Raw genomic sequence first — 13,901 nt, forward strand, 5'->3', positions numbered from 1 at the left:
ACGATATTTTTGTTAAAAAATTTATTAAATAATAATAAAAATTAATTTTATGAGAGTATTATTTGTATTTTGTGGAGATTTTAAACTTCTACAAATTATTAGTTAAGTAAAAAAAATTATCGATGAAAATAGTGTCACAAAAAAAATTGTAATACCTTTTAAAGTAAAAAAATAACATCGTATACAAAAAATGAAAAAAAAAAATTTTAATGTTGATAATATTGGTATTGGTGATAACGGTAGAGGAGATAATAATGATGATAAAGTATGGTTACACAATAAAAATAATAGAGATAGAAGTGACAATAATGAAGATGAAAAAGATAGTAATAGTAATTGGTTATATTATTGAAAAGATTTTTGTGGGGGGTTTAAACCCCCACAAAATACAAATAAAATTCCCACAAAATTAATTTTTGTTATTATTTAATAATTTTTTAATAAAAAAATCGTATTGTCCCAAAATAAAAAGATTGAGGATCGAAGTGTTTTTTTTTATTTATAGGAATTGTTTTGTTCTTTATAAAAATGAACAAAGACTAGATTGAGTTTACTCTAAAAAAATATGTATAATTTGATAAAAGTTTTTTTTATTTGTTAAATTTACAGTTTTATTAAATGAAACTAGCAATATAAATCATTTTTACCCTTTTTTCCCTTTGAAACAAATTCATTTTTAGTTTTTTACCTTATGAATGCATATATAAAAGGAAGCTTGACAATAGATGCAGAACTTCATTTATTTTAGTTTTAACCCCTATTAACATAAGGTAAGGTCGGTAAGCGATAGCATAAAGGGAAATAGATGAAATTATAAAAATCAAGTGACTGATTTGCAAAAAGGGAGAAAAGACAAAAGAGTTTGAAGCGGAAGAAGAAGCACAAACACTTCCATAGTGAGTCATAGAGATTGAGTTCTCCTCCTTCCTCGAGCAGAAGGAAGAAGAAGAAGAAGAAGATTCTAGAGAGAGAGAGAGAGAGAGAGAGAGATAATCGATGTCAGACCTAGACAGGCAAATAGAGCAGCTGAAGAAATGCGAACCTCTCAAAGAGTCTGAAGTGAAGGCTCTCTGCCTCAAAGCCATGGAAATCCTCGTCGAAGAGAGCAACGTTCAACGCGTCGACGCCCCCGTCACCGTCAGTTCTCAACCCTAAACCTCCCTCTCTCCCTCTCTTGTATAAAAATTTGTTATTATTCACTCAACTCATTGCTCCTTTTCTTCAATTTCTAGATTCAATGTTCCATTTGGATTTTTCTATTTTGCTAATTTCAGCTGAAACTGAACAAAACGTGCCTGAAATCTTTTCCATTTCAGTTTTTTGGGGGAAAGAAGAAAAATATTGCAAGTTGGGAGCTTTATCTAGGGCTTAGTATTTATTGGGAATTCGATAGACTCTCTGCTTTTTTTCCCCTTTTCTGAGTGAAATTTGTTGAATTGCATGAGTAGGTTGAGGTAGGAGCTAGGGGACTGAGATAATTCGTATCAGATTTACAAAGTACTACATTGTATTGTGCATTTTCTAACCTCGAAGTAATTTTCATAGGTTTTTTAGGAATTAGGTAAGTACTGAAGTGCATGGCATACAGTGTTCTCTACTTGATAATAATGGAACTGCGGTTTATGTTCTTGTTGCTTGTTTTTTATAGCAAAGCAGATGTATTCAGTATGTTGGTAACAAGATTTGGGATTTGGTCTACTGCACTAATGACTCTTTAAGACTCTGCTTGTTATTTTTTTTCCCTGTAAACGTCTGATAAGCTGTTTTGGTTGCTTAGATATGCGGTGACATCCATGGTCAGTTTTATGACATGAAGGAGCTTTTCAAAGTAGGAGGTGATTGCCCCAAAACAAACTACCTGTTCCTTGGGGATTTTGTCGATAGAGGATTTTACTCAGTTGAAACATTCCTGCTTCTGCTGGCTCTTAAGGTGAGTATATAATAATCTTACTAATCTTTTTTTTTTTTTTTTCTGGAGAAGTTAGAAGCATGCTGCATATTATTTTGGAGTCTCTTTCAATTGTTTCTGTTTTGTCAAGCTTTCTGTATGCATTGCATTAATGTTGAGTGTAATAACAACTCAAAGATAAAAAATGTTTCAGTCAGTTTGCCATATGGATCTCAGAAATGTGGCCTTATTTTTCAGTAAGGGATTCCTAGCTTGTTTGTGGGTTTCTGAAACTCATGGCTATTTTAGGTTTTGTCATGCCAAATCATCTTTTTCTCATTCTTTTTGTGTTCCTAATGATGTTCTTTTATTTGTTAATCATTTATGTGACTAATTAATTACCTACTACCAGGTGAGGTATCCAGATCGGATAACACTCATTAGGGGGAACCATGAGAGCCGTCAGATCACACAGGTTTGTTTGTTATCCATTTGGTAGAAAGAAAGAGATATTCCAAAAGCATATTAATTTTTTTTTTGGTTTGTTTGTCTGGGGTGTTTTTTGTTTTCTGGAAACTGGAATTTGTGACTTCTGAATACTCATTTATTATCCACCATTGACAGGTGTATGGATTTTATGATGAATGCCTTCGAAAATATGGTTCAGTCAATGTTTGGAGATATTGTACTGATATATTCGACTACTTAAGGTTTGTTAATATCTGATTCATCACAAGTTTTTATTCTTACAAATGACTTCCTGTGGTCGACAGAAAGCAAAATAGAGATATCCATATAAACATTACTTGATCCAAGTATTCCTTATGGGTTCCTTATCCCGAAAGCCAAATTACTATAGAATTCCTGAAATGGTCTTTGATTGGACTTCTGCTTTTGTTATTCTTCAGTTAACATTTCAACTATGAAATTCATACTCAAATAATATATTGTGTTAAAAGTTTTAACCTGCTGAGTAAATATATTTCTTTCTATTTTAAGAGCTGAAAAGGGGTTTGGATGGACTTGAGTTGGTTCAAAACTTAAAAGATGCTTTATTTAGTTTATCTTCAAATGTGTTATAAAAGGGAAAGGGTGTGGTTTTGAGAAAATAAGAAAAAATGTTTAGGTTGATGATTTCAAGAACTTTATGCTGATTAGTATGACATCCTGCCTAATGAAAAATATATGGAGCTAACGCAATTTAAATTGCTTTTACTAAGTGCTTTCCTATGTTAACAAAACATTGCAGCTTGTCCGCCCTGATCGAAAACAGGATTTTCAGTGTCCATGGTGGTCTTTCTCCTCCCATTTCGACATTGGATCAGGTTAGAAATGCTTCCCTAATTACTTGTCTATGGAGTATCAGATTTTACATCAGCAATTGTACATATTATTTCTTACATGTATCCAGATACGGACTATTGATCGGAAGCAAGAAGTACCCCATGATGGTGCCATGTGTGACCTCCTATGGTCTGACCCAGAAGATATCGTGGATGGATGGAGTCTAAGTCCTCGTGGTGCTGGGTTCTTATTTGGTGGTAGTGTTGTTACTTCTTTTAACCACTCCAATAACATTGATTATATATGCCGTGCTCATCAGTTGGTAATGGAAGGATATAAATGGATGTTTAATAACCAGATAGTTACTGTCTGGTCAGCTCCAAATTATTGCTACAGGTACATCGTCAATTAAAATCTACTTATTTCCTAGGGTTTGAATGTTTTCTGGTCTGAAGACTCCTTTTTTTCTTTGTTCCAGATGTGGTAATGTAGCTGCAATTCTGGAGTTGGATGGAAATCTTAATAAGCAGTTCCGGGTGTTTGATGCTGCTCCACAGGTTTGTAGCCAGATCTAATCGTTCTTTATTTATATTAAGCTCTAGTATATTGATACCTTGTAAAGCATGCTTGACTATAATGACTTTTGGTACAGTTCTATTAAAAATTAAATTAGCATGAGTGAAAATCCATTTTGATTGAACGACATTATAATGATATTTAGGTTCTTTTATCCCTTAGTTGTGTTCAATTTCTCAAGTTAGTTTTCATGGTTCTTTTTAATGGAATGTAGGAATCAAGAGGGGCACCTGCCAAGAAGCCAGCACCGGATTACTTCCTATGATGATGTTTTCCTTTTCCGAAATGTTCTAAAGTTGCTCAAATTGATGAATGGTAAAGGGAGATGTACATCATGAAGTTTTTTTTTTTTTTTTTTTTTCATCAGGGGAGAAACCAGTGGAGGACAATGATAATTTCAGGAGGCAGGAGTGTTAAAGCGTCATGAATTAGTCTGTAATTTTGCAATATATGGTTCTACCTTTGTTCATTCAGAAGCTGTGATGGACAAAGGAATAAACCGACAATGACATTTGGTTATATCAAAACTTAATTAAGATGGGTTCGGATCGGATTAGGAAACACTTGGAGAGAACTTCTCCTATAATTTGTGGAAAAAACCACCGAGTTTTGGTTGTTCCTTTGAGCTATAAAAAAGTGTGCCCTTCAATTTTTGTGGAGTATGTGTGTATATATATTAATGCCAAAAGAATATACACTTTGTTGGTGCTTGAATATTGAATCTAGCATTGTGGGAATTTAAATGTTTACTTGTCAAGTAAAAGAATACTTTTTCAACAGAAAATTGTTATAGTATACACTATACAAAACCTAACCTTAAATTTATTATGAATCCTATTCCTAGGATGTGAAATAACTTTGGTTAATACAAGTACAAAATGTAATAAAAGAAATGTGCATTTTATCGAGTCAAAAATCAGAACATGCTGAAAGGTAAAATAACAAGTCTCGTGACACTCGAGCTCTCATATTAAATAATCATAATAATCAATGTGCGAATTCCAACTCAATTTTATGATTGGCATACGAAATTAATGAATGATATGGCCAAAAAAACTCCAAAACTAACCAATTCTGCTAGTTCTCCAATTCAATCACAGTTCCTGAAACTCAAACTCCAACCACATATTCAACTTCCAATACTTCAACTTGCTCATACTAATCATCACTCCACTTTACACCACAATTGCATTTGTGTCTTGCATTACATGAAGATGCCTACCAACCCAAAAGGTGTACATATGATGACTTCTTTCTATTTTTATCATGTCTTCCCTCCCTACTAAATCATTGACACCAATTTTCAAAGTTAACATTGCCGTTATATTTTGAAACAAATCCTTTCTAGCCAAAACTTTGTTCCTTAAGAAGCACTACTTTCAGTTTCTCTCCTTCTTGCCTTGGTAGCCAATCAACCCTGATTTATCCTCACTATATGCTTCTCATCCATACTCTCTTCTTCCAATAAAATTGTATCACCATTTCAATGTCACTCAATACCGCTCCTCCCCTAGTATTTTTAAGCAAATAACTTTCGATCAAGTGCTCCATTAGCTAATACATTACTGCCCCCCAAAAAAATGAAGAGAAAACAAAAAGAAAAAGAAAAAAAATAAAAGAAAAAAAACACCCATTGTTACTACATTGAACCTATCATTACCTCCATCGAAACTATTGGTTGCTACTTGTTATCACCCCTTTCTTACCTTGAAGTTTTCCTTTGTCCCGTATTCAATGTGTATGTTCTGAAATAATTGGTCCATGCATTTTGTCTTATTCTTTCAAAATCTTTGTTTCCACTTATTTCTTTTATCTAACTATTTTTACCATTTGTTTATTTTCTATAATTATCATCATCTCATCTTCACTAGCATGTGCTTCTTTTTACAACCTAAACTTTACCGCGTCTTGGCTTATAAGCATTGTGTTTGAAGTCAATATAATATACAAACATGATAAACCTCTCATTGTTCAGAATTCCACAAGAGATAGATGCAGCTGGAGCACTGTGTGGGAGTTACAAACAAAATCTAAATCAAACAAGCCACAAATTACACCATATAAAACAAGTCTATGACTCAAGCTGAGCATACCACACTCCTTGGATCTTAACATCCTTTGGAGCTTTGGCACCCAAATCAGTGTCTGATGGCTGAATGCTCTCAAACACACCAATAACCTCTCCAGTCTCTAGCTTGCTCTGCGTCACGCTCAAGGTGATCTTCCCTTTGGATGATGATGCACTCTTGTTGTTCTCCTTAGCGAGTTCTTCCTCGTCTCCTCTTCCTCCTGCCGGCAATGCTACTGCATTGTCGTACCCGGTGGAAGCACCTCTTCCCTTGGGGTCCAAGAAAGAGCTGCCACGGTAAGATGGCACCAAAAACTCCCCGCCAAAGTTGTCTGGCTTCCCTGATGCCACCAACTGCTTAATGGTGAAGAGGAAGGGTACGCGCTCTCCTCCAGGGAGCTGAACAGTCACTGCAGCGTAGTCAATGCCATCCTTCTCCTCAAATTTCACGGTGCCATCAGAGGACACCTCGAAGGGTCCCTCAATCTCGTCAAGGGTGTAGGTAAGACGTGTCATGAGCTTGGTGTTTTGGAATTCCAGAGGAGAATTCTTGGTGACACCCTCTGCCTTGACGGTGAAGGAAGTGGGCTCAAGACAGAATTTCTTGGCATTGTACTTGCCTGGCTTGAAGGCGAATGATTCCACTCCGCCTTCGATTGTTGGGCACTGGTTCGCGGTTCCTGTCCCTTTCACTTCCAAGTATGTCTTACTCTGGATTTCATCATAGGTTAATCTCTTTGGAACACCTTCTGCACTTGCTCCCTTCACAACAAAAAAAAAATTATAATGACTAAAGATCATGATGCCAATTCAACAGATCACCCTATTGAGGCGTATCATATGTAAATATAGAACTGTCACGTTAATTCAAGTTCGACGGTATATTATTATATATTTATTCAGAATCCCTCCTAGAAAATAACAAAATTAATTAACATAAGCGAAAGTATTGAAGAATAAAATAATTGAAGCAAAGAGGAGACATACAGAAACAAGGAGAGCAGATGTGGCAAGGGCGAATCCTGCAACTTTGGTGGCCTCAACACATTTTAGAGGCAAGTCCTTGAGATCAGTGTGAAGAGAACAAGTGAGTTTGGAGGCAGCAGGTTCCAAACCAAAGGCTTTTGAAAGGGAGTGAGTGGGCTTCAGGGGAAGAATGTTGGTGCGGCCATTGATGCCCAGCTTGGGGGATTGCATGAGTGTAGCCGCTGCTTGAAGTGAGGCTGCCATTGTTAGTTGGTTCTATCTCTGTTGAAGGCTGTGAGTGTTTTAGTTTCTAGTGTTTTTGTGTGTTGGTGGAGAATTGAGAAGCCACAATGTTATTTGGTGGCTGTGGTGTGAGTAAGATTTCCCATAGGATAAGGTCATCTCCTATTGGTTCCTTCAAGCTAATGTAACTGTCTTACGTGGGATGCTTCTAAATATTATTAAATATCATGGTTTTCAGTTTTCACCATCTTAGACTATTGACTTATTGATTTAACCCATGATTTACTAGCTAGTTAAATTGATTGACTTGATCTTACATAAATTAAAAAATAAAATAATTAAAATTTAAAATATATATTTTTATTAGTATTTTAAAAATAATTAAACTATTTTACAATAATATAGAACAAAAATAATAAATATTTTATTATTTTTTATTATAAATATTTTTATTTTGTTTTTATATTAAAATAATTAATTATTTTATATTTATTATAATATTACATCCTACAAGTATTTATTAAAAAAATAATATTAATAGATATTGATACGTGCATTATAACTCGGCTATAAATGTTATAAATTAGTTATAAATGACAAACATAAAAATTATATCAAAATATTTTATAATGCTAATAAGCTATAGGTTAAATGACCCAATTTTCTCATACTCATCTAAAATAAATCAATCGGTTAAAAGACAATTGATACTTGTTCCAAATATAAAAAAGGAGGTAAGAAACTGATCTTTAGACTTCAGATCTGGCTATGGTTAATCAACTTTCTTCAATGTCATCCAATAGTAACGGAATTACAACACATAATGATGATTGCTATGAATACTTAGGAACCAGAAGAGGATCAGTTGGTCCATTCATCGCAGATGTCATGAATTTTTAATTATCCAAAAATTTTGCATTACCAATGACTTTAACTTTTTATGATGGATTGGGAGATTTGAAAAAATACGTAAAAAATTTTTGTTCTATTTTATGTTGTTATTTTTCTATTTTTTTTAGATGGCCCTACATTTTATTGGTTTTTGTTTTTTCGTGCAAAATCTATTTCATATTTTCAGGAACTGGCCAAACTATTTGAAAATCAGTTTGCTGCATCTTCTATTTATTTGCATGATTATCTAAACATAGCTTCCCTGATTTTTCTTCAACATAAATCCTAAAATGTGATGCAAGGTGTAAAATCATCTATTATCAGCATCCAACAACTCTCTGTCTTATTTTGTTATGATCCAGTTGATTAGACCTTCCGTCGCATTTTTAATTTCTAAAATCTGGCTTCTACTTCCACTTCCACGTTGACTGTTCTTGCCATGCTAATAGGGTAAAGACTTTTACAAACCAAACGAAGTAAAATGAGATATCTAAAGACTTACCAGCTACTAGTGCAAAGGAGAAGATATATAGTTGATGGTGTAAAAGACTTGTAAATAACAAGTTTAAGCAAAATTTAGATCATTTATGGAAAGATTTTAGGATCCTTCTCTGTAATTGAATAAGACAAACTGTTACAGTATACACTATACAAAACCTTTTTCTTAAATTTATAATGAATCCTATTCCTAGGATGTGAAGGTAAAATAACAAGTCTCGTGGCACTCGAGCTTTCATATTAAATAATCATAATAACCAATGTCCGAATTCCAACTCAATTTTATAATTGGCATAAGAAATTAATAATAAATGATATGGCCAAAAAACACTCCCTAGTTCTCCAATTCAACCACATTTCCAGTTCCTGAAACTCAAACTCCAACAACATATTCAAATTCAACTTCCAAAAATAGTAAGAAAACTCCTCCTTCTGAAATCTTCTACCATATGGGGTGTCCTCAAGTTTTCATCTTTCTCTATGTAAGATAAACTTAGAAAAAATACACAGCATGTTTTTCAAGATTCAATAGCTTAAGCCTGTTACTAAGAATTTGACTAATTCGATTCGAGAAACTGTAGCTGCCTCTACCAGCACAAGCTTTGTGAAATCCATGGCTTCATCACTTCTCTTCCTTCTTATATCACTCCTCTTCATTCAAAGCAGTGGTGATCTCCAACAACACAATGAAGAGGGTCACATCTCTGTGATGATATCTGATAAGGGTCTTGACTTTGCCAAGGATTTGCTGATAGACAAAGCTATTGCCTCCATTGTTATGTCTCAGCTTCCAGAGATTGAGAAGTCAGTGCAAGTTCCACTTGTTGGAAAAGCAAAAGTGGTTCTTTCTGAGATCACAATCAAAGATATCCAAATAAACTCTTCAACGGTTGAGACTGGAGATTCAGGAATTGTTGTGGTAGTTTCTGGTGCCACTGCAAACTTGAACATGAATTGGAGGTATAGTTGTAGCAGTTGGTTAGTCCCAATTGGAATCTCTGATAGTGGAACTGCCACTGTTAAGGTATGAAGCTACAATATTATTATTCATGGTAGTCATGTTTATACTTCTTGATTACCCTTTTTATCCTTCTGGCTAAAGTTGCACCTTTTTGTTCTCATGACCCATAATTTAGTAATTTACATAGTTTTAATGCATCTAAGGTTATAAGTTTCATGTTCAAACTGTATATCTCTCACTCAGTTTGTTGTGCTTTGTTTGGAAGGTTAAAGATCTGGAAGTGGGGCTTACAGTAAATTTAAGGAACCAAGGAGGAACTCTTAAGTTAATTCTATTAGATTATGGATGTAATGTTGGAGATATCTCTATAAAGTTGAATGGTGGAGCAGCATGGCTTTACCAAGTGTAAGAAATAGTCCCAAGCAATGTGTTATTTCGAGTTAAGCCTCAAAGTGATCTCTCAAATTCACCGTGTGTACTAAGATAGTCCCTGAGATCCCAATTGCATTAATTACGTTATTGAGATCAGCGAAAATATATCATGTTAGTCCCTCAATCTTTTTCCATTCGTCATGCTGTATAGACTAACGTGGTGCACTTTTGCCAATCTCAGAGATTTAATTGGTATAATTAGGATTTCGGAGACTATTTTAGTACACATAACCAATCTTTGTTTTTTTTTTTTTAATATAATTAGGACCTCACATGCTTATTCTCCTAGAACAATGCTTCTTTGCCAATAATTTCTTTTATGCTTTAATTGCAGTTTAGTGGATGCTTTTGAAGGAAACATAGCTTCTTCAGTTGAAGATGCCATTTCAAAGAAAATAAGAGAAGGGATATCAACACTTGACAACTTGTTGCAGTCTCTTCCACAGACAATCTCAATTGACCAAACTGCTGTTCTAAATGTTTCTTTTGTGGACAATCCTGTGCTGAGTAACTCTTCCATTGAAGTTGAAATCAATGGTTTGTTCATAGGGACAAACAAAGTTTTAGTACCTCGAAGTAGCCTCAACGGATTGGAGACTTCAACTTCTTGTGGAGGATCACCAAAGATGATCAAGATTTCAATACATGAAGATGTTTTCAACTCTGCTTCCTCTGTTTACTTCACAGTAAGTTTCTTATTCTATTCTAATTCTTTCTTACATGTTCCATGTTTAATCTTGGATTTCTTTTGTGCAGGCAGATAGTATGCAATGGATTCTTGATGAGTTACCTGATCAGAATCTTTTGAACACTGCTGAATGGAGATTCATAGTTCCTCAATTGTTCAAGCAATATCCAAATGATGACATGAATCTCAATATCTCTGTATCCTCTGCACCAGTAATACAAGTAACTAACCAAGATATCAAAGCAACCATTAACTTAGACATCATAATTGATGTTCTTGAATCCGGTCAAGTGATACCTGTTGCATGCATCTCAGTGGTATGTTTGAATCAAGTTCCAGAAGTTAAAAGCTCTACATTCTGATTAAGATAAATTAAACTCAAACTATGTTTGTTTGGTGCAGGATATTAGTGCTTCTTTTGCTGCAGAAATCATAGGAAACAATGTTACTGGTAAACTCAAATTGATAAAGTTTTCAACAAACTTAAAGTGGAGCAAAATTGGAAAACTACACATGCAACTGATTCAGGTAAAATCAGAACAAATGCATTAGTCTTTTCAGCTTGGATCTTTGTATTTTGACATTGTAAATTCTTGCAGTCCCTTACATCAAGTGTCCTCAAAACTGTCATCATACCATACCTTAACTCACAACTTAAGAGGGGAATTGAATTGCCAATTCTTGATGGTTTCGCCGTCTGTAACGCGCGAATCGCGTATGCTCAGCCATGGATTGAAGTGTGCAGTGATGTTTCCTTCTCAGGAGACTCATATCTGATGCTGCTGCCAGCTTCAGTATCATAAAACTGAATACTGTTCTAAGATATTTGTCAAGTGTTGTATTCTTGTGATATCAGAGAATGAAAGATTGAATAAAATTGAAGGCGGCTACTCACACGAAAATGTCTTCATGTAAAGATGATAACTAAGATGTCGACATGTATTATGTTAAGAAGTCTAGTCAAACATATCAGATTATGTAACGATTTTTAGATATCATCTTTACAGCAAGATATCTTCGTGTGAGTAATGGCCAAAATTAAAATACATGCATAGATTAGAGATTCCTTTGTAAGATTCTTGTGTTAGTTTGTGAATTACATGTTCAATGTATCATTGAATGAGATCTTTTTAAAAATCATGATGATATGAAGAATTTGCAAAAAAAAAAAACCAAATATCCTAATTGGGATGCATATACACTATTGTTTTATGAATATTAGTAATGTACCATACTTATTTTTCTGGTAGTGGCAAATATTATTTTAATTATAGCTATAAACTTTGTGTTCTGTTCTCTAGAATGGCAAATATTAGTAATGATGATGTCTCAGGCACTTAGATTAGATGTAATCTTGGGATATTTTTGCACCAGGAGTTAGGTTAAGATGCATAGAAATTTAAGATTTTTTAAGTGCCAAAGTAGTACGAGTAAATTGCATGTGAACTTTTTAAGGTTTAACTCCTTTGATTGCAAACACAGGAAAAAGAATAAAAAAATCCGAAGTATTTTATAAACTCTTAGTGTTTGTTTAGGTGTCCTTAAGTTAATAAAAAATATATACTTTTTAGTTTTTTGAGTAAAGTATAAACTTGTGTTCTCTGACCTTGTACTCCGTTTGTCAATTCGGTTCTTCTGTTAGTTTTACGGTGAAAACTTGTTGGAAATTGCTGACGTGTCAAGTACAAAAATGGACAGGGACTTAGTTGTCTCTAAATTTAAATTGGTTAGGGGTTTATTTGTCCTTATTATTCTTTAAGCAATATTTTTTAATTATTTTTTATTCATTGTATTAATATTCTTTTTTTAATAAAGCGAAAACTAATGAACACAATATTTGATATATAGTAAACTTTTTTTGACTAATAACAAATTTAATTTGTTATCTCTTTAAACTAAATTAATAATTCTATTAAGTGAAAACTAATGAACACAATATTTGATATATAGTAAACTTTTTTTGACTAATAACAAATTTAATTTTTTATCTCTTTAAACTAAAATAATAATTCTATTTGATATCTTTGCACTAAAATATACTATAAGTAGGCTATTAATACTAAATGAAATAAAACATAATAAAATTATTAATTTAGTTTAAAGAGATAAAAAATTAAATTTATTATTAGTCAAAAAAAATTTACTATATATCAAATATTGTGTTCATTAGTTTTCACTTTAGTGGGAAATTAGCTAGATCATAATACTAATAGTATACCATAGGGTTATTATTATTAATGTATTAACTGAATTTTAATGTTTATTATTTATATATTTAAAAATTATTTATTTGGTTTCATAATACATGATATTTTTAAATTTGAATAATTTATTAATTAGTTTATATTTATTTATTAAATTTTTTTTGAATAATTTATTAATTAGTTTATATTTATTTATTAAAAAAAGAATATTAATTCAATGAATAAAAAAATAATTAAAAAATATTGCTTAAAGAATAACAAGGACAAATAACCCCTAACCAATTTAAATTTAGAGACAACTAGGTCCCTGTCCATTTTTGCACCTGACACGTCAGCAATCTTTGACGAATTTTCGCCGTGAAACTGACAGAAGGATCGGGTTGGCAAACGAAGTACAAGGCTAGAGACCGTAATAGAAGGGGTTTTTGGTTAAGAATTGTCTTGTCATTTTGGGAAATGGACAGGGATTGGGTTAGTACTTTACTCTACTTTTTTAATATATTTGATTAATATTTAATAATAAAAATAAATACACTAAAAAAATAAATAAAATCTTTTTTGAGAAGATTTGATTTATATTTTTTTAAAGATTAAAAAAAAATATTCACCTAATAAATAAATAAATAATTTTATATATTATTATATTCAAATATAATTAATAAATAAAAAATTTATATAAAATATCTAAATATAAAATTATTTTTAATTTTTTATAAAATCTTTAAAAAAATAAAAAATTTCTTAAAAATCCGCCCAAATAAATCGTAGGTGAAAAATAATAGTTTTAGATTGAATTTGTAAATAAGTTCTTTTATCTTATAAAATACCTATTTTATTTTGGTTTAGTTCTTATAAAATTTTTCTTTCTTATTTGAGTTTTACTCTATTAAAATTTAAAAAGTCTTTATTTTAATTTTTAAATATTGTACTTAATTTGTTATATTAAGTGTTGACATGACAAAATATGTCAAAAGATTTAACCTAATAAAAAAAATAATTATATCTCTAATAATAATAAAAACTAAATAACTAATATTTTATATAAATAAAAAATACATTTAACCCTCTTAGCTCCCTTAAATGGTTACATTTTTAATCTTTTACCCATTTTGATTTTATAGATTATGACTTTATACAGTAACCTCTATTACTAAAAGTAATTTATTTTCCTATTAATACTTGTTAGTGTAGATTACTAGATT

The 13,901-nt window shown here is 32.2% G+C and overlaps 3 protein-coding genes across 3 annotated transcripts; 2 read left to right on the plus strand and 1 right to left on the minus strand.

Annotated features, from left to right (window-relative positions):
- The first annotated feature begins 730 nt into the window (after positions 1 to 730).
- On the plus strand, positions 731 to 4,397 carry LOC112701902 (serine/threonine-protein phosphatase PP-X isozyme 2). The gene is made up of 8 exons (XM_025752700.3): positions 731 to 1,137; positions 1,778 to 1,930; positions 2,301 to 2,363; positions 2,513 to 2,598; positions 3,138 to 3,213; positions 3,300 to 3,568; positions 3,651 to 3,729; positions 3,963 to 4,397. The coding sequence occupies exons 1-8, from the start codon at positions 997 to 999 to the stop codon at positions 4,011 to 4,013; spliced, it is 918 nt and encodes a 305-aa protein (XP_025608485.1). The 5' UTR covers positions 731 to 996; the 3' UTR covers positions 4,014 to 4,397.
- A 1,273-nt stretch (positions 4,398 to 5,670) lies between these two features.
- Positions 5,671 to 7,279, minus strand: LOC112701901 (oxygen-evolving enhancer protein 1, chloroplastic). The gene is made up of 2 exons (XM_025752699.2): positions 6,804 to 7,279; positions 5,671 to 6,578 (listed from the first exon to the last, which is right to left on the minus strand). Exons 1-2 carry the CDS (start codon positions 7,044 to 7,046, stop codon positions 5,820 to 5,822), a joined length of 1,002 nt encoding a protein of 333 aa, XP_025608484.1. The 5' UTR covers positions 7,047 to 7,279; the 3' UTR covers positions 5,671 to 5,819.
- A 1,191-nt stretch (positions 7,280 to 8,470) lies between these two features.
- Positions 8,471 to 11,692, plus strand: LOC112701903 (putative BPI/LBP family protein At1g04970). Its single transcript, XM_025752701.3, has 6 exons — positions 8,471 to 9,438; positions 9,641 to 9,780; positions 10,142 to 10,493; positions 10,564 to 10,812; positions 10,898 to 11,023; positions 11,095 to 11,692. Exons 1-6 carry the CDS (start codon positions 9,028 to 9,030, stop codon positions 11,296 to 11,298), a joined length of 1,482 nt encoding a protein of 493 aa, XP_025608486.1. The 5' UTR covers positions 8,471 to 9,027; the 3' UTR covers positions 11,299 to 11,692.
- Positions 11,693 to 13,901: the final 2,209 nt, after the last annotated feature.

The sequence above is a fragment of the Arachis hypogaea genome, chromosome 7, assembly GCF_003086295.3.
Source record: "Arachis hypogaea cultivar Tifrunner chromosome 7, arahy.Tifrunner.gnm2.J5K5, whole genome shotgun sequence".
Classification (NCBI taxonomy): Eukaryota; Viridiplantae; Streptophyta; class Magnoliopsida; order Fabales; family Fabaceae; genus Arachis; species Arachis hypogaea.

Bases quoted from the DNA above. Each gene is read 5' to 3' on its own strand.
- LOC112701902 (XM_025752700.3), top strand. From the start codon at position 997: ATGTCAGACCTAGACAGGCAAATAGAGCAGCTGAAGAAATGCGAACCT. The intron at 2,599-3,137 runs GTTTGTTAATAT...AAAACATTGCAG, and splicing joins GATATATTCGACTACTTAAG to CTTGTCCGCCCTGATCGAAA. The intron at 3,214-3,299 runs GTTAGAAATGCT...ACATGTATCCAG, and splicing joins CCATTTCGACATTGGATCAG to ATACGGACTATTGATCGGAA.
- LOC112701901 (XM_025752699.2), bottom strand. From the start codon at position 7,046: ATGGCAGCCTCACTTCAAGCAGCGGCTACACTCATGCAATCCCCCAAG. The intron at 6,579-6,803 runs GTATGTCTCCTC...TTTGTTGTGAAG, and splicing joins CATCTGCTCTCCTTGTTTCT to GGAGCAAGTGCAGAAGGTGT.
- LOC112701903 (XM_025752701.3), top strand. From the start codon at position 9,028: ATGGCTTCATCACTTCTCTTCCTTCTTATATCACTCCTCTTCATTCAA. The intron at 9,439-9,640 runs GTATGAAGCTAC...TTTGTTTGGAAG, and splicing joins GTGGAACTGCCACTGTTAAG to GTTAAAGATCTGGAAGTGGG. The intron at 10,494-10,563 runs GTAAGTTTCTTA...TCTTTTGTGCAG, and splicing joins CTTCCTCTGTTTACTTCACA to GCAGATAGTATGCAATGGAT.